Genomic DNA, 18288 nt, shown 5'->3' with positions numbered 1-18288 from the left:
AATTCACCTATAAAGTAACAAGTTTGCTAATGGGTGAGAAGATCAAGGCTACATGTGAATCAAAACTTGATGAAAGGCCTGACAACCTTTGAAAATTTAATGCCAAGATTGTGTAACTGGGTTGAATATCTCAACAACTCACATTATTAATAGCAGGGAACTCTGATGAGTTTCTTACAGAAGTAGTTAGGTAAGCTCATTGTTTGTAATTGACAGGATGGCACAAAGCTTACATCACACCACACCAAAGTGGATTATTGCAATCACTATGAAAGGCATTTGAAACTTTTTGTCACTTTCAATAGATATCACCCCTGAGACTCGGCATATTAAAACTGGTAGGTAGCTTTATTTTCAAACACAATATGTTATTATGGACACGACTTTACCAAAGAGGAAATTGCCATAGAAGTGAAAACAATGGCCATGAGATACAAAATGAGAAAGTTTTGCACTGAAAACGTTCTACGTGTTTTAATTTCTACCAACACTTTTTCTGAAAGAACTTGTTCTGCAAAACTAGACAGTGTTGGAACAGTCTTTGAATGACGTCACAACAAAGTACTTTATGTGGCTATGTGTAAGTTCTATGCTGCACAAGAGGTTTTTAGCTTTTAGTATGTGACTAAGATTCTTCACTGTGAACATTCAAATGAAGGCCATTACACTGAACAGTGTACATGTAAGTTTACAGTTTATTTTTCAATTATTCCTGAGTGAAAACTTTAGAAAAATATTATTGTCAAATTTGTATTGTGGTTCTTTATGGGCAAACTGTACACAACTGCTAAAAATTTAACTAATTGACAAACAACATCCATTTTACTTGTCATGGACTTTAACCATCCATTGCAAATGACTTTGAGGGGGTCTTGGCTCCACATATTGAAGACATGAAAATACTATTTTCTTTGGCAAACAAGGTAGCAAATGACTTCAGAACTCTTTTACTTTAAGCTTGTTATAATTTACAGTCTGCCATACGAGTTGATGCAACTCACCACATGCCATCAATATTTACATTTGTCAATTTATCAAACTGAGAAAAAAACAAACAGGAGGTTGAGTGGCTATGAACAATTTTCCATGCCTCAACACAACAAGTGCTATCTTTTCTTTTTTGAAACTTCAACCACATCAGAGTTTGGGGAAAGTCTTTCTTGAAGGTGTCCAAGGTGAGCTGAGAGCTTTTCAATTAATGCTCTCTTCTTGAACAACTCTGCCTCCTCAATGATTTCTTGCACCACTGAAGTCTGAACTTCAAGTGAGCCTTTTAAGTTGCCTACACGATCCAAAATAGCTTCGTCACCTGCATGGCAAAAAGAATCTCTATTAATAAAGTCAGTTAGTGTTTGTGGTTTGTTAATCTCACATCTGACTGGTTTTCCCTTTTGACAATAACATTCTGCAAATACTATTACTCCTCCTAGAGTTCACAGGGTGTAAAGAGAACAAATTTTCAGGAACCTCAAACTGTGAAGTACTATCCCTCACTAGCTCCCACTGACAATAGTTCATCTATCAAGTCTGGTTTTCACTCCGACACAAGCACAAGCATGATCGCGACCACAGTGAGGATGCCTTCAACAGCAAGCATAAACACAGGCATATGGTAATGAAGACATGCATGACACAAGCATCAGCACAAGAAGAATAAAAGTTTTTGTTTTTCTTGTGCTTGTGCTTATGCTTATGTGAAGCGAGAACATACTGCTGTAAGCATAAGTGAAAGTCCACCATATTGTTTTACTGTATCACAGAGGTACATGTATGAAACCAAAAATAAAGCAATTATTCACTCCATGCATGACTATGTGCATGCTTGTGTTGTGGGTGTCCTAGTACCATTATGCTTATGCTTGTGCTTGTGTCACAGTGAAAACCAGGCTTTACAGTATTCTGTAATCTGAATTTCCTCAAAAAATTTCCAAGAAGCTTCATATGCCCATCAGGCAAGTGAAAGACAGAATCCAGAAACCCAAATGCATATGGAATATCCACAAGCCCTGTCAGGCTATTCACAGGACTTTTTTTGTACACTGGTTCATAATTTTTGATATGCACTCTATTCCTTGGAATACAAATTTTCCTTATTAATGGCCCCAATTGTGGGAGTTTAGGGTTGCAGAGTGGAGCCTAAGTTTTCACTGCTTCACATTTCTGAAGAACTTCAAGGAAGTTTACAATGATATGCCTTGGAAGACAAAATATATTAATCTTTCTAAGAGTCTGCCAAAGATCACACAATGTGTTCAAAATACTTATTATTTGCTTCCTGTAACAAACAAGTAATCAAATGCAATGACAACATTCAAAACAAATTTTGTATGTTTTCACGACCACGAAAAGCTACCAAAGTCAAAACTGAGAAGAAGAAGAAGAAGAAGAAGAAGAAGAAGAAGAAGAAGAAGAAGAAGAAGAAGAAGAAGAAGAAGAAGAAGAAGAAGAAGAAGAAGAAGAAGAAGAAGAAGAAGAAGAAGAAGAAGAAGAAGAAGAAGAAGAAGAAGAAGAAGAAGAAGAAGAAGAAGAAGAAGAAGAAGAAGAAGAAGAAGAAGAAGAAGAAGAAGAAGAAGAAGAAGAAGAAGAAGAAGAAGAAGAAGAAGAAGAAGAAGAAGAAGAAGAAGAAGAAGAAGAAGAAGAAGAAGAAGAAGAAGAAGAAGAAGAAGAAGAAGAAGAAGAAGAAGAAGAAGAAGAAGAAGAAGAAGAAGAAGAAGAAGAAGAAGAAGAAGAAGAAGAAGAAGAAGAAGAAGAAGAAGAAGAAGAAGAAGAAGAAGAAGAAGAAGAAGAAGAAGAAGAAGAAGAAGAAGAAGAAGAAGAAGAAGAAGAAGAAGAAGAAAAAACAACAACAACCAAACAAAAAACAACAGCAACAACAACAACAACAACACTACAGAAAACAGACATACTTCTTTCAGGGAGTCTGATCTCCTTGAATATGCTGTTGCGTATGAGTCTGTTTTCCTCCATTGCTTCTCGTGCAAGTTGCTTTTTCAGCAATCTTGGCGAAGGCCCCTTGTCTCTTTCTTTCACAACTTCATCAACAAACACCTCTGGTGCTTCTGAGTTTGTGAATTTGTTTTTAAGAAGCGTATTGTCATTGGAATGAAGCAAAGGCCCCCCTTGACCTGAGAACGTTCTAGTTTGAGACGTCACTGCCTCCTTAAGAATTGACGAGACAAAGTCATTCTTGGAAGAATTAACTGCATCAGTCTTTGTCACAGGTTGATGTTTCCTATTTAATCTTCCTTTGTTTTGAAGCCGTTGAAGCCTTGCAAGTTGTGGGTCTATTAAACCTTTTGACAACTTCCGTGACTTGTGCACTCCATCGCCTCCTTCGCTGTGTTTCCGTTTTACCCCATGGTGACCAGGAAAGACATTGTTCGCTTTTACATCCTGGTTTGATGAGTTTTTGTCAGGCGGAACTTTGTTGTTGATTGGACCTATCAGAGGCCCTCCATTTTGGTTCATTTTATTGGGCCACCGTACAGGTGGTGTTTCCTGCTGTCTCTTTTTGTCCCTTGGAGAGCCAGGTCTATTATCCATAGGAGGTCTTTTACGTGATGGAGGGCCTGCCATGGCTTCATTTACATCTGCTTCGTCAACCATCACTCGCTGGAAATTTAATGCAAAATCAATTTGCAGTTAAATGTGACAAACCAAAAGTTCCTATTATTGTTAAATGTGAGAGTTTTCCTCTAGAGTGACTATAGTCAACAATTTCAAAAATGTCTTCTTCTTGCTCTGATAAAACTGCCAGCTTTACTTGCAGTGGTTGATAAGAAGCTACATGTAAGTACATAGCTAGTCATGAAGTATTACACCTGTAAAATCTTTCAGCTCAAAGGTCAGTGTTAGAATGAAATAAATTTGATGGATTAATTCTTCAGCATGCACATGTAAACTAAGTTCTTCAAAGTTCACTCAGTATACACAAAAACAAAGTGAAGTTCAAGTTGAATGACTATATCACTGAAGATTGGGAATTTAAAACAAAGAAATTAAATCGCATAAATTAATGAAAGCTAAATTATCATTGTCAAAAGGTGAGGCAAATGCTTCAGCCATTTTGATCAACAGTGAGGAGCATATGGTATAACAATACACCTTTTGCTGTTCATTTACAGAAAATAAACAAATTTCCAAATTTATTTCTTTATGGTCAATAAACTCTCATTAACACCAACATGACCTTCATTTGCGCGTAAGGAACGTTCAAGAATAACATTTACATATGCATTAACATTCAAAATCATCAAAAGAAAAACAATACCTTCATTTGACATTCATTGACTGTAAATGTATTTTCATTTTGGTCGAAAAAAAATTCGTTGTCGCGAAATGACAATCATTTACACTTTACGACATTCAGTTTTCAACAAAAGACTTTCAATAACACAATTTGCATGAGAACTAACATTCAATTGCATTATTAGGCAACCATATCCATGAAGGTAACAATCTTTAATGCGGCGAGACAAACATTACAGCCATGATAACATTTATTTTTGAAAGATAGAATATCAAATTCGCTGAACGATTTATCCTTCAATTGCCTCACTATTGAGGCATCGTGGCAAATACGTTCGCATGAAACGAAACTACTGTCCACATTTAGCTGCCGTAATGGTACCGATACATATTTCGTTGTAGAGCTTGCTGCAACAGCTGCGTGCGATAATTTCACAGAGCAATTCCCTGGCGTCTTGCTTCGTCTCTTTTGACATCTTCAAAGGCCCTGACTATCCTTTCGCGGTGTTCAAATGGGATTCTACAGTATTTCTTCGTGGCATTTCTGGAGAAATCTAACTGTCACTATGACACACGTATACTGTAGTGCGCCCTCTGAGTTGTACGCAAAAAGTTTCATAAGTGGCCGAATTTACATATATCTGGAAGGGGAGGATTGTGACAATATGTTTTTAAAAAAAGTACATATGGTCCCTTGTTCTATAATCAAAATTTCGAGGAAAATTGGGTGAGACATCTCATTTCAAAAGAACTGCGCGAATGAGCGATTGTTTTCTCTTATCGCTTGGTGAAAACACGGTAATGTTTGTCTTACTGCACTAAAGATTGTTACCTTCATGGATATGGTTGCATAATAATGCAATTGATTGTGAGTTCTCATGCAAATTGTGTTATTGAAAGTCTTTTGTTGAAAACTGAATGTCCTAAAGTGTAAATGATTGTCGTTTCGCGACAACGAATTTTTTTCCGACCAAAATGAAAATACATTTACAGTCAATGAATGTCAAATGAAGGTATTGTTTTTCTTTTGATGATTTTGAATGTTAATGCATATGTAAATGTTATTCTTGAATGTTCCTTACGTGCAAATGAAGGTCATATTGGTGTTAATGAGAGTTTATTGACCATAAAGAAAGAAATTTGGACACAAATGAATGTTTATTTTCTGTAAATGAACAGCAAAAGGTGTAAATGGCACTTTTAAGAAGCTATTAATGATAAAAGAAGAGAATTCTTCTTTAATTTGTGACTGTACCTGATCTTTAGCCAGTTTAAAAGGATTTCCAAACATGTGCACCCTGTTCTGTCCAGGATCAACTTCACGCAAGGGACTCATTTGTCTTAGCACTTCCTGATAATTACCCATATCTGCAATGGCTACACTGTGACGGGCATCTGTAGTGGTTAAAAACACATTCTAAAAAATTACTTTTTTTTAGAGGGGGAGCTCATCAGCTCTCACTGACCAGTTTTCTTCAGACCCTCAATTCCAGCTGGATAGGCTACTTTCAATATATTAAAATAATAATATTATTCAGCTTGATGGTGAGGCCCAGAGGACACAAACGTAAGAAATGAATAAACATATCATTCAATTTCCTTTGTTTGTGTCGTGTAGGCCTTGCTGTCAAGCTGAATTTTAATACGTTGAAAGTGGTCCATTGGAACATGAAAAGGCTAGTTTTTCAGGAGGGCAGAAAACCCTTAGAGCAGAGTAGGAACCAACAACAAACTCAACCCACATAGAACACTGGACTGGACTAGAGGCTGGGTCATACTGGTGGGAGGTGAACTCTCTCACCACTCAGCCATTCTTTCTGGTTGAAAAGCAAGTGGTGCAAGTAACCAGAAATAGGGTATAGTGCCAATCTCTACTCTGCCACGATTCTAAATAAGCACCAAGAAACTAGGGGATTAAATAGAGTAAAAAAAAACTGAATAATATATTTTTCTTATATGCTTCAGATACCTAATTTGAAAGCACTACTTCACAGCTACCCTATGCTTCACCATTCTTATTCCTTTTCCACCATGGTATGGGTACATGTATTTCTTCAGTATTTCTCTACTTTTGTCAATTTTAATTTTGATTAGTAAGGTAATTTGAAGCTAATCTTGTAAAATGCAAAAACTGGCTAGCATAAGTCACGACTAAGCTTGCTTTTACACTGACACTAATAGATGAGAAAATGGAAAGAAATAATATCACTGCTGGCAGTGAGCTGCTCCTTAAACCAGAGAGCAGAAAATCAGTGGCTGAGGAAAGGGTTGGGATGAGTCGGATCTGCAGTTACTGTAGAAATCCAAAGGTACGGAGAACTTACCTTCATCTTGTAGTCTTGTTGATGTTGCCGCTGTGTGAAAAAAGTTTATTCTCATCCTAGATACCTGATCTAAGAGCTCTTCTCGTGAAATGTCGAATGGATTTTTGTAGCTTTGTGTTCTGACATTCTAAAGTAAAAAAAGAGGAAAGTTGAGAAATGAACTATGTTGGACTACAAACGTTTGACTAGGCACTGAGTTTCTCATAACTATGTGATCTTGTGAGATATCTGCAAGCTCTGTTCATTTTTGGGGGGAAGCTACAATTTCCCTTAACATATGGATGACTTTTGAGTCTAGCTGGCACTGAAATTAATCCACCTTTCCATCACATACAACTTTACTGAGGTGTGAAATGTTTTTCAGCTGCAGCAGACAAAAAGTTGGATTATGCTTTTTGCTCTGCAGTAAGTAGAGTTATTATTGCATTGATGTACTGCCAAATTCTTATAAATAATAGAATTTATTACAACTGTAAGGATATCATGATAAAAATTTAGATCTCGTTAAAGACAGATAGAATAACAGGTCAAGTTCAATACACCAACTGAAAGGGTGTGGGGAAAAAGCCCCAAGTGACTCTTGATCATGTCAAATTCTTCTTTTCTGTACAAGGAAGTGAAAAGCAGTTTGCTGGGAGAATCTTCCAGTCTATCAGATGTCATGTAGGGTCTTTTTCCACGCACCCCTTCAACTTGAGAAAACAATTTCATCAATCAGTGACACAAGCCACTTGTTAAAAGTTCTTTTACTTCTCCCAAAATGCACAACACAAGACCTTTCACATACCAGTGGATTCTGGACAGTGTGACTCATTTTGGGAGAACTTGAAATTTTTTCCCAAAGAGCTGATATGATTGATCACAAATCTTTCCCACACTTCTACCAAGCATAACATTATTTTATTTCTTCCACAAACCTGTTTAATGTTATGAGATGACGCATTTGGAATGTTGATATCTGTCTCACTGAAAATAGTTAAAAAAAAAAAAAACAGCAGTGACTAAATGCATTTTATTTCAAATACAGTTTAATCTTGCTATTTTGAATTCTCAGGGGAAACAAAACATTTTTCAGAATAGTAGGAGTTTGAAACAGCCAACAGAAAATGACTCAAGGGCAAATCCAAATGAAATGGTTTTGAGTTCAAAATGATGGGGAGTTCAAAAGAATCGAGTTTGAATTGGCAGGGTCCAATTGAAGTTCTACCAAAATTTCAAATTCCCTCTTGGCATTACATGAGCTAAAGATAACTACTGAATGCTTAATCATGTCTACCTCACTGGTGAGTTACCACCAATTTCAGAGATGCCACAGCTGTAAAGGGATTTTACTCAGACCTACTCAGTATGGGCATGATATTTCAGACATCATTTTCAGGGGATGAAGAGAGCAAATAAAGAGAGATGTCTAATTCACGTAGGCTATTGTTCCAAGTTTTCCCAACCTTTTAAAAATACTTTAATCACACTGCAGAAAAGGCTTTGAACCATTCAGTCGTCGTAATAATTACTATTTTATAAAAATTTCATTTTTACTCACCTTGACACTCGGTTATCATCAGTACTGGAGGAATAATTGTTGTTGTGCAGTAACTTACGGAAGTCCTGTTTCTTGGCTTTAGGCAGATGTGGTGTTGGTACACTGAAAAATGAGAATGTAGCCAAAGCAATCACAATATGTCAAAAGAAAAAAAATGCACCACAGCTTGCGTAGACCAAAAAATGGGGATATTTTCCAAGAACCCTACAGTTGAATCCTGCTATCTTGATCTCTTAAGGAAAAAGAAAAATAGATTGAGATGTCAGTGCTTCAAGATAGCCATTAGCAAGTGACTGAAAAAGCATAAACAAAGGGAAAAGATTTGAGTTCCAGATAGCGGGAGTTCAAAACAACCAAATTTGAGAAAGCAGGGTTCTACAGTGATGTGAAGGTACATGACCAAAAGGCTCAGTTTCACAAGGATTGACCACACAACATTTATTCAATAATTCTTCAATAATGACTTTATTATTAATAGTAACATTATAATCAAGCAGACAGGTGACACAAGAATAACAGACACCATTAATAAATTACAGATTCATATTGTAAATTGTAGTTTACACATGCACTGCTTTTTAGGATTAAGAACAAAATAAAAAGTACAAAATATGTACACATGGCATTCAGCAATGATTGGATAAATAATAATAATTCAAGCTTGGGTCTAAAAGATTACTGCAGAAGTTGCATAATATAATTTTAAGTAAATAGCATTTCTAATTGCACAATCATAATTTTCCAGACAAGAGGCACTTTGCACAATGCAAATCAAAATATCAATAAAGCAAAATATTATACAATCAACTTTATTTCATAGTTCAATATCAATATTCTAATATTAATACTAACCTCAGAGGCCTTTGTACTGCTTCTCTAGCAGCAGGGTTTTTGCCGACAAGGGATATCAGCCTATCAGTCTCCATTTTGCTCTAAAAACAAAACCACAACAGCAACACATCAAGCACATTCCATACAGCCACCATGTCAATATTTCTGAATTTAATTTTACACAGGTTGAATTTTATACATATTGCTCTTTTCACCTCTAAACTTAAGTCATTTCTCTTGGTATAAGCATATTTTACTTCCTCATGGTGTGCTTGTGTGTACTTTTTTGGCCTTTGGTGTTGTTTTTGTTGTTATTTATTGCTCGCTATGTGTTGTGTGTATGTGTGTGTACCGACCTAAAATTTGTATTAATACATCTGTAGACCTGGCTGCCTGCCCTTTTTAACTCTCTTGGTATTTCAGGTAGCCAGGCCCCTAACTCTAGTAATGTATAACTAAAAAAAAATGTAAATTTACAAGTCCTACATCTTCTCTCTAAAGGCGGGCCTTTACATACACTGTAAGCATTTTGGCATCCTTGGGCTTCCTGGCCTCATGGTTTTGACATTTGCACAGTTATTTTTATTAATATATCGCATGGTAAAATAATAATAACTGAAAATGAAACTGAAACACTACTCTTCTGATGTTTGCCCTCCCTCTCCTCCTTATCTTGCACCCATTCTTGAGTCCTGGGACACGTTTCTCGAAATTCCTGAAATGTTTTCACACCCGGAGAGCCATACAAGTAGCTAGCAAACTCTCAAACGTTATGACTACAGAGCGGTTTTATTCATATATTCTTAATTTGAAAAGAGGACAAGACATTTCAGGTGTACTGGTATACACTTGACTTAAAATATCTTTATGGGCCTGAAAAGTTTCTGGGGCTTCCAAGAAATGTGGCCCAGATCTTATCACAACCTTCTTTAATCTCCCTACTGTCTCTTCCTGATCCTGAAACCTCCATTCCCTTCCCACCTTGCACCCTCCCTGCTCTTTCTGATCTCACACTAACCCTCTTGAATCTCCCTCGCTCCAGATCTCACCTGCTGCTTGACCTTCTTCAGATAATTTACAACTGTGTAACTTAGGAAAGAGTCCAAGTGATCTGGAACAATGTTTGGAGGAATGCCCATGCGGCGAAATGCATTGCGGAGAGGCTGGTCATGAAATGAAAACATAAAAATGTGCAAGTGAGTAAACAAAAATTTTAACATCAAAACAAAAACTCAACTAAACATTTTTAGTCATAATTACCCAAGAACACAACACAATGACCTCGACCAGTTTTTAAGCAGATACCACTCAATCTGTAGTACAACATGCTAAATTATACAACCACGATGTTCAACATTTAAGGGGTGTTTCCTTAATAATGACCTCAAATAATGCAAGATCATTATAAAATAATAATCAGACAGTACTACATGTACAATACTCACCCCTGCATAGTAGTTTGGCATTGTTGAAAGATAGCTTTCAAATTTCTCTTTCCACTTTGCAGTTGGTTTCATCTTGTGAACTTTAACTAGTTCATCTGAAAGAGAGTAATACACTGTTTTAATAGGCCAACTGAAGGCATTCTTCAGAAACCACTCACAATTTCTTTAAAACCCCGTATTATTTTGGGGTATTTGTGGCATTTAACCTGTAAGTTCTGCCTTAAACAATCAATCACCATTCTCTGAATTTTAGCATCAATGGAAAATAAAAAGTCTGCCATCCACATTATTTTGTTTCTTTTTTTGTTAAGTTCATCTTAATGTAACAGTCATAGTCTCTGTATTATGTTATTTTCCACATTTTCATGTGCGTAAATAGAAATTAAGTAAAAACAACGACAACAATAACACCTGTATACTGAAAAGGAAATACCACATGAGTTTACATAGGCTGATTGATGCAAACATGAGATAAAAATTTCAAGGAAATCAATGTTTATGTAAACGTAAGTTGCACAGCAGGCAAGGCTTTTTTTCAAAACTATTGCAAAGTTTCTTTAGTTGTTGCACCAAGCTATGTTAACAAGAAGCAGCATTTATAATAAATATTTCTGTAATAAATATGTCGTGATGGTGACGATTCTTTGAACCTCCTGAAAACTCGAACCAAAAGTTGTTTCCCTTCCCTCAATCAAACACTGTACATAATTTTACCCCCCAATTTCTCAAACTACCTAGTTTTTGAACACAATTTTCGTCTCCTTTGAAGGTTTGAAAAATTGGGATTACACTAAAACTTCATACTAAAACAACTACATAACAAAGATCATCACATACCATGTATACATGACATGACCACACTTACATCAAATCACAACAAACAATGACAGTGAATGACAGATCACACATGCACAAACCAACCTCAGATGTGAAGAGGAAATATCTGGCCAACAAGACCATCATTTGCAAGGAGAAGCTGTGCGAGTCTCCTGCAGAGGTTGCAGCCAGCTTGTAAAATATACTCAATAAACAAGAACTTACAACCAGACAAACAAATTCGACAAGGGATGGGCTGTTAAGTTTTTGGAGCACAGAAAGGTACAGTAATCCCATCTACAACACATTACCTTGAGTTTCATAAGAGTCAATAGAATGCTGATTGAACCAGAACAGACTCTTAGGTGACAAACCTAATTTTCAATCATCAACACGGCAGAGATGTTTCTCTTTTCTAAACAATCTCCAAAAGGAATGAATAGTTTTAAAGCCAGATCATCATAAATGAATGTTTCTTTTCTAGATACTTTGCTCATCTTTCAAAAAATGTAACAGCCCATCCCTCAAGACTTGCAACAAACATTGCTATTTACTGCTACAGAATCTCATGCAACATGTTAAACTGATGAAAATGTAATTCTGATCAAACTTTGGAAACATGAAGTTTCTTAAAGTAGACAGAATCATTAGCCATTTTTCACTTCTCTGGAATCCACAGCATTAGGAAAATGACTTTAAACAGTTAACAAACATTAGCTAACAAGTTTTTCTGTGTAAACACAGTTAGTTCACAAACTGGTTTGATTTAGGAGTGCTTCTAACATACAGTCAGGAATGAAGGATAAATTATTTCTTGATTGTTCGTAATTTTCTTTTGCAAGGAAAAAAATAAATAAACAAAGCCAGAGAAGGAGCAAATGGTTCTCTTATGAACTGTTAGACATTGCCTATCAGAATCTAAATCTTATCAAAAGCTCAAAAATTTCTCATCAATTCCAGACAAAGATAAAATGGATAATGATTCCATAAAAACTCACTGTCAATGATTGCAAAAAAAAAAATTAACATATTTACAACTTTCACTGGCAATATTCTTACCTACAATAGGAAATAGCACTGGGAAATTATATGGCATAACAAACAGATTCACTGTTTGAAGGTTACTGCTAGCCTTTAGGTAACCAAAAGGAAATCCCGTATCACCAACTTTCTTGCTGCTGTTCAAAATGAATGTCTGAAAATAACAAGTAAAACCAACTTTCTAACTAAAAAGGAAAGCTAGGAAATAGAAGTTTCCCATAGACATGACTGTTCCAAACTGAATCATACAGTACGTAGAACAGATGAACACATGCATATACAGTACGAAAATTTAAATGCACGACTGGCTTGTTGGTCGAGAGTGTGTCACTATCAACAGTGTAAGACTACTTCTTCACATAAATCTATTAGCATTCTATCAAGAATGCTGTTGTCTTATTGGCTATGCTGCTCACTATCTATAATATTCTGTTGTAGATAGTTATAGTAGACTAGCAGTGCACAGTTATTACAGGGTTCGTACTCTTTTTCAGAAACAAATTTCCAGGACTTTTCCAGGATTTTTCCAGGACTTTTCCAGGACTCAGATTGATTTTTCCAGGACTCTAAAATTCACATTAACCCTTTCACTCCCATTATCTTAATGTTAATTCTCCTTACTGTCTGCCATACATTTCATGTTTTTTACTTGAGTTTAACAGATTTCCAGAACTTTCCAGGACCAGTAACCCTTTTCCAGGACTTTCCAGTCCTGGAAAATGCCACAATAAAATTCTAGGACTTTCCAGGTTTTCCAGGACCCATACGAACCCTGTTATTAACAAAATGGCAGCTGATTCTTTGCATTCCTGAAGTCCACGTGAAGAGGAATTAGACAAAGTTTTAAACAACTCACAACTCATAATTTAATTGTTAAATATAAACGCATCCTAGCTTCAGCTACAGCTGTCGTCATTTCTGGAAATATACTTCAATACTGGTGCTTATTCATTATTTAAGGGGTGTTGATTCAAGACACACAGGGCTTGTGATCTGCTGTGGGATTGATTTTGCCTAACTAGTTTGACCTTCTCAAAACTACCAGGATTTTCACAACAACTTCGTACATTACCAACTTACCTGCCAACAGTTTGATGGTGATTTTCTCTCCAGGATGTATTGTGTCAGCGGTGATGGTTCCAGCTCATACTTGTCAAATGGCAGATTGTCAAGGACCAATGGCTCTGAATTGTTGCATGAAAAAAACACACTGGGATGGGCATCTCGTGAAGGCTGATAAAAAACAAATCATTTAGGACGTTAATGAGCTACTAAAATTGTTCTGTGGTAAAAAAAAAGTTCAATTTACAGTAAGCGTTCAAACTGAGGATCTATATTTATAAAAAATTATTAAGTGACTAGCATCACAAGACAACTTGAATAAAATCAAGGTACTTCCCAAGTGGATACCCTAGGGACCACAAATGTCAACTTTGTACTAAATGGTGTCCACAACAGGGAGGTTCAAGCTGTGATGAGGACTTATAAGACCATTCACCAGTGATGTGCCTGTTTCCAAAGGTTTCATTCTATTTCTGAGTATTGAAACAAGTTCTGTTTTCAAGCACTGTTTTGCTAATGTTCCTGCATAGAGGTTCCCAAACCACCAAGCATGCTTCATACTTGTAATGGATTTATCTAATCAATTTACACCCACAATGCAGGGTTCGAAAAAACTTGAATTCTGGACAGCTAACCCCTAGGACAAGTATCTCACAAATAATGCTTGCCCTGGGCAAGTCTTAGCTTGCTCTTTTAATGATTTAGTTGGTAGACGACTTGCCTAATCCCTTGCCCATTGGGCAAGTGAGATGAAATGTTCCTTGCCCAGAAGTAAAATCTACCTCTGGACAACTGGGAGGCATTTTTTTGAGCCCTTAAAATGGTTACTTCTCTGTAATGCAGCATTCCCTCTAAATGTTCTCCCCCTGCCATTTTGGTTTTCATTGGTACATGCATGTTTCTGTTTATGTTACTGCTGCACAAATTATGTATGAAACACTAACAATCTGAGATATAGCTAAGAGCTGACTACTAGCTAATTTCACCAGCTGAAGGGAGAGTTTATCATTGGCTGAAACTTCACTGGAGAGGTTAAAAAACCTTGGCATAATTTTGAAGGTGTACAGGCCAGAGAAGCCAGCTGAGCTTGTCAATAAGCCACCTTTGTTTTATCTCAGCTACATCCCTAAACCTTTGAGATCTAAACCTTTAAGATGCAAGAAAATGATTACCAGTGTTTGCATTGATGGATCTGGCCAGAATGATTCTGGTACAGGCCAGTGACCAGATGGTGGAGAGCTTTTGATATAAATCATTCGGCGGCAACTCATCCATGCTGTAGTCTGCGCACTTGGTGGCACTGGGGAGGATGTTGTTGATCTTGTCATTCCCATACTACCAAGAGCATCATCAGGCTGCAAGCTGTTTGATGGTGCTGGAGCTATGCTATCTCCAGCCTGTTGACATCTACAGATAGGTGGAAAAAAACTTCTTATTATACACTGTACTTGGTAAAAACAGTCTAAATTATAGAGCTTACCTGTAATCGAAAGTTGATATTCAAAAGACACGATAACTACAAAAATGAGTTCACATACATGTAGAGAGATTACAATTCAGTGCCACAGAGATTAGTTAGAGTTTGCAAACTTGACATCTAGACATGTATGTACAGTCTAAGTTTGAAAGATACTGCAGGCTTCATATACAAATAACAATTACAGATCAGTCAACAGACTACAGAGTAAGAAATACCATTAATTTCAGCACCAACTCTTACTAGAGTGACAGACAGCGTTTAAGCACAGTCTAAAATAAAACACTTCATTCCGAGAGACAAACCTTGTTAATGACCCTTCTATCTTCACATGATTTTCCTCATTATTAAATGAGTTCTTGTCTTTTATTTCATCTTTGACATAGTCTACATTGTTCATGACATGGTTATGAATCAAGAGGGGAGGAGTTGGAGAATCAGTCTCTCGTGCCTCCATTATATTGTTCTTTACAACTAAAAAAAGTGAAAATAAAACAAAATAAAATAAAGTAAGAAAATTTCAGCCATAAAATGACAAAACACTTCCATCTGAAATACCAAAATGAAATGCCAAAATAAAGGGCTTGAAAAAAAAAAAAACTTGAATTCCACCTTGCCCTGGGCAAGTTTTTGTTTACTCTTTTTCTACTTTAGATGGCAGGCGACTTGCCTAATCCCTTGTCCACTGGGCAACTGAGAGTGAAAAGCTACTTGCCCAGCAGGAAAATCTACTTGTCTCGGACGACTGAGCGGCACTTCAAGACCTACAAATAGCTAACTACAGAGAAAATCTCAAAGTAGTCAATTTAAAGTACAGACAAGTTATAAATGCTGTAAAGTGTATTTTAGAATAAAATTATTGTGCTATTGATTTCCGTTAAATGCACAAATTTGCAAAAAATTAATCTTTTGCAAAAATACTTTTTATATTTTAATTTTATCTAGATATTGAAAAATTGTAATGATTGGTGTGGGCAGTGAAAATTAGCCAAATCGTATGAAGTGAAAGGACAGACATCTGACTTCAATAGTTGACTGTGTGATGTTTGGTACTTGCTGATTTGGAAGCAAAGATTGTTACTCTACCTTCAGGGGGTGGTGGTGGGGGATTATTGGCTCCACCAATCTTCTCGAAGTTAATTACCACACCACACTGGACTTTTTGCACAAGAGATTCTAAAGCTTGTCCCAAAGACTTTGATGACGTAACCTTATAACATCGCCCTGAAAATAAACATGAATCATGACCAGAGACAAGTTTAAATTTCTATCAAGAAAATTGCATCTTTGAATAATCAAAAATGATTAAGAAAAAAAAAATCCTGAAAGGTGATGTTACCTCCTGTGACTTCACACATGGCAGCAATGGCAGGTTCATTGCTTTGTATTCCGATCTTTCCTGGCATGGAACTTCTGGTTCCAGGCATGCGTAATATGATGGAAAACAATCTCTGATCCCAACGAAATGGTTCTGTTGTCAGTTCATGTCCTGGCAACATCGTATGCATGGGCAAATGAAGCTAAAAAAAGAAAATTAATCAATCATATAAAATTTTATCACTTACAGTGCTTTTTATTTCCTTCACAGTAACAAACTGGATTACTTTTCAATGTCTATTCTCTATTAACCAATCTATTGATCAAGTCAAAGTTACAAGAACTCCATTTCCTTAGATTGACTAACCCAACCACTAAAAAGAAGGCTGTCACTAGTTATGGCTTAGTAAACAGCAACACCTCATCAACTGTACAACAGTGACTGCAAAGCATGTGCATTTCTACCAAATAAGGGAAAAAATCTCCCTTAGATTTTCAAGTGTAGAACTTATCATATTTGACTACAACATTATCCAAAACAGAAACTAAAAGCTTGCAGAGGAAAATAAATCAGAAAACCTCCCACCATAAATTAAAAGAAAAAAAACACCAACAGGCCATGTCATACCTATATTAAAATTTATTAGCTTTTGATATACCTGTGACTAATCAATTCTATTAATTACCTCATCCTGTATTCCACCTTGACCTGAAAGTTTGCTGCCATCAGTAATACAAATTACCATCGCTGGCTCAACATAGAAAGGATTTCGTCCCTGTAATAACAGAAAGTCAAATTTTCAGCGTTAGTGAGTTATATAATTCATTGTTGACTACCATAAAGTCATCCTGATATTTCTCAATTTAATACAGGTCTCCATTACCCATAAATATCCCTGTAAACCTTGTAAATTCATGTATACCTAACCCAGGTATACCCCGGTAACCCAATCATGATTTGCTCCAATTCAACTTTTTACGCAAATTACAGTACATATCTTACCATTCCGTAGTTATCTATTCCAGAGTGTAGACGATACAAATTCAAAAGATCGAAAGCTTCTTTCAATGAAGTCCCTAATGTTGACAGTCCAGTTGCTTGGAGATTCTTTAGTTCATTCATGAAAGTTACTTGATTTTCTCGCCAACCAGCCTTGCAAAAAAAAATAATTTTTAATAATACATCAACCTCATAAATAATAATATTGCACAAGTTAAAAGAGGATCGTTATGTTTGGCTGATGTCATACATCTTGAAATTAGTGACAGACTAATTGAAGAGTTGGCTATATAGGCTCAAAATTCTAAGCAGGAAATAAGCCTGCGACCAGTTTTAGGACAAATGATAAGAACAACGTGTTAAAATATATTTCTAAATGCAATTTTACTTTTTTTCTTTTCTAATGGGACACTGAAAACACCAATCTAAGAACATAATCTAGCCTTTGGAGTCAATATAAACAATTATATGTTTACAACATAATCGCTTCAAAACAATACCCATAATTCCTTTAGGGTTGTAAACATGACTAAACAAAGTCACAAAAGACACGAAAAATTCCGGTAAATTAACAACAACAATCTTCCAAGGCTTGAAATGCATTTTTTCCAGAGATAAATTTCCTTCATGTGCGATTTCTTTGCGCTGACACGAGCCGTCCGAGGTACAATACGGTCCAACGATCTCGGCGATGGGAGCTTCATTGCTGCTCACAATAGGGCCATACCTTTATTGCTCCTGGCGGCTCCTCTAACGTCACCAGCATATATCGATCAGTTCGACTCGCCTGATCTCGCTGACGAAACTAAACAAGACAAATTTTACGGGTCAGGCAAATAAAACAACTGTCATTCTAAGCCTCAGATTGAACAAAGGGCAAACTCATTACCTTTGTAAAGGTTTCCACGGCATTTTTCGCGACGTCAAGCAACGTAGTGCCTATAGACGTTCTCTGGTTCATAGACGCAGAGGTATCGACAACGAAAACAAATATTACCATGTTCTTGGTAGAACTCTTACACATTGATTTATGGGTTTAAATGAAATGAAACTTCTTTCGTTTACGAGAACGACCGCGTACTTTTTCCCTCTTCATTATGGCGCCCTCACTCAGAGCTGCTTCGGGGCGCAGCTCAAGCGCCTCCACGATGTGGCGACACCACGTGACCTCGGATATACCATAATCC

General features: G+C 36.5%; 1 protein-coding gene across 1 annotated transcript; it reads right to left on the bottom strand.

Moving 5' to 3' along the window:
• Positions 1 to 327: 327 nt before the first annotated feature.
• LOC145493302 (integrator complex subunit 6-like) lies at positions 328 to 18231 on the bottom strand. The gene is made up of 19 exons (XM_081472740.1): positions 17991 to 18231; positions 17829 to 17906; positions 17105 to 17254; positions 16788 to 16877; positions 16124 to 16304; positions 15871 to 16008; positions 15090 to 15258; positions 14480 to 14714; positions 13326 to 13478; positions 12264 to 12399; positions 10389 to 10483; positions 9993 to 10106; positions 8965 to 9044; positions 8113 to 8214; positions 7490 to 7538; positions 6573 to 6699; positions 5504 to 5643; positions 2907 to 3612; positions 328 to 1309 (listed from the first exon to the last, which is right to left on the bottom strand). The coding sequence occupies exons 1-19, from the start codon at positions 18123 to 18125 to the stop codon at positions 1107 to 1109; spliced, it is 3081 nt and encodes a 1026-aa protein (XP_081328866.1). The 5' UTR covers positions 18126 to 18231; the 3' UTR covers positions 328 to 1106.
• Between the last annotated feature and the right edge of the window lie 57 nt (positions 18232 to 18288).

This window comes from Orbicella franksi, chromosome 7 (assembly GCF_964199315.1).
Source record: "Orbicella franksi chromosome 7, jaOrbFran1.1, whole genome shotgun sequence".
In the NCBI taxonomy this organism is placed as follows: domain Eukaryota; kingdom Metazoa; phylum Cnidaria; class Anthozoa; order Scleractinia; family Merulinidae; genus Orbicella; species Orbicella franksi.
This window is presented reverse-complemented; position numbering and strand designations above follow the sequence as displayed.

Bases quoted from the DNA above. Each gene is read 5' to 3' on its own strand.
- LOC145493302 (XM_081472740.1), bottom strand. From the start codon at position 18,125: ATGTGTAAGAGTTCTACCAAGAACATGGTAATATTTGTTTTCGTTGTC. The intron at 16,878-17,104 runs GTAAGATATGTA...CTGTTATTACAG, and splicing joins GAATAGATAACTACGGAATG to GGACGAAATCCTTTCTATGT. The intron at 5,644-6,572 runs GTAAGTTCTCCG...TAACCACTACAG, and splicing joins AACAAGACTACAAGATGAAG to ATGCCCGTCACAGTGTAGCC.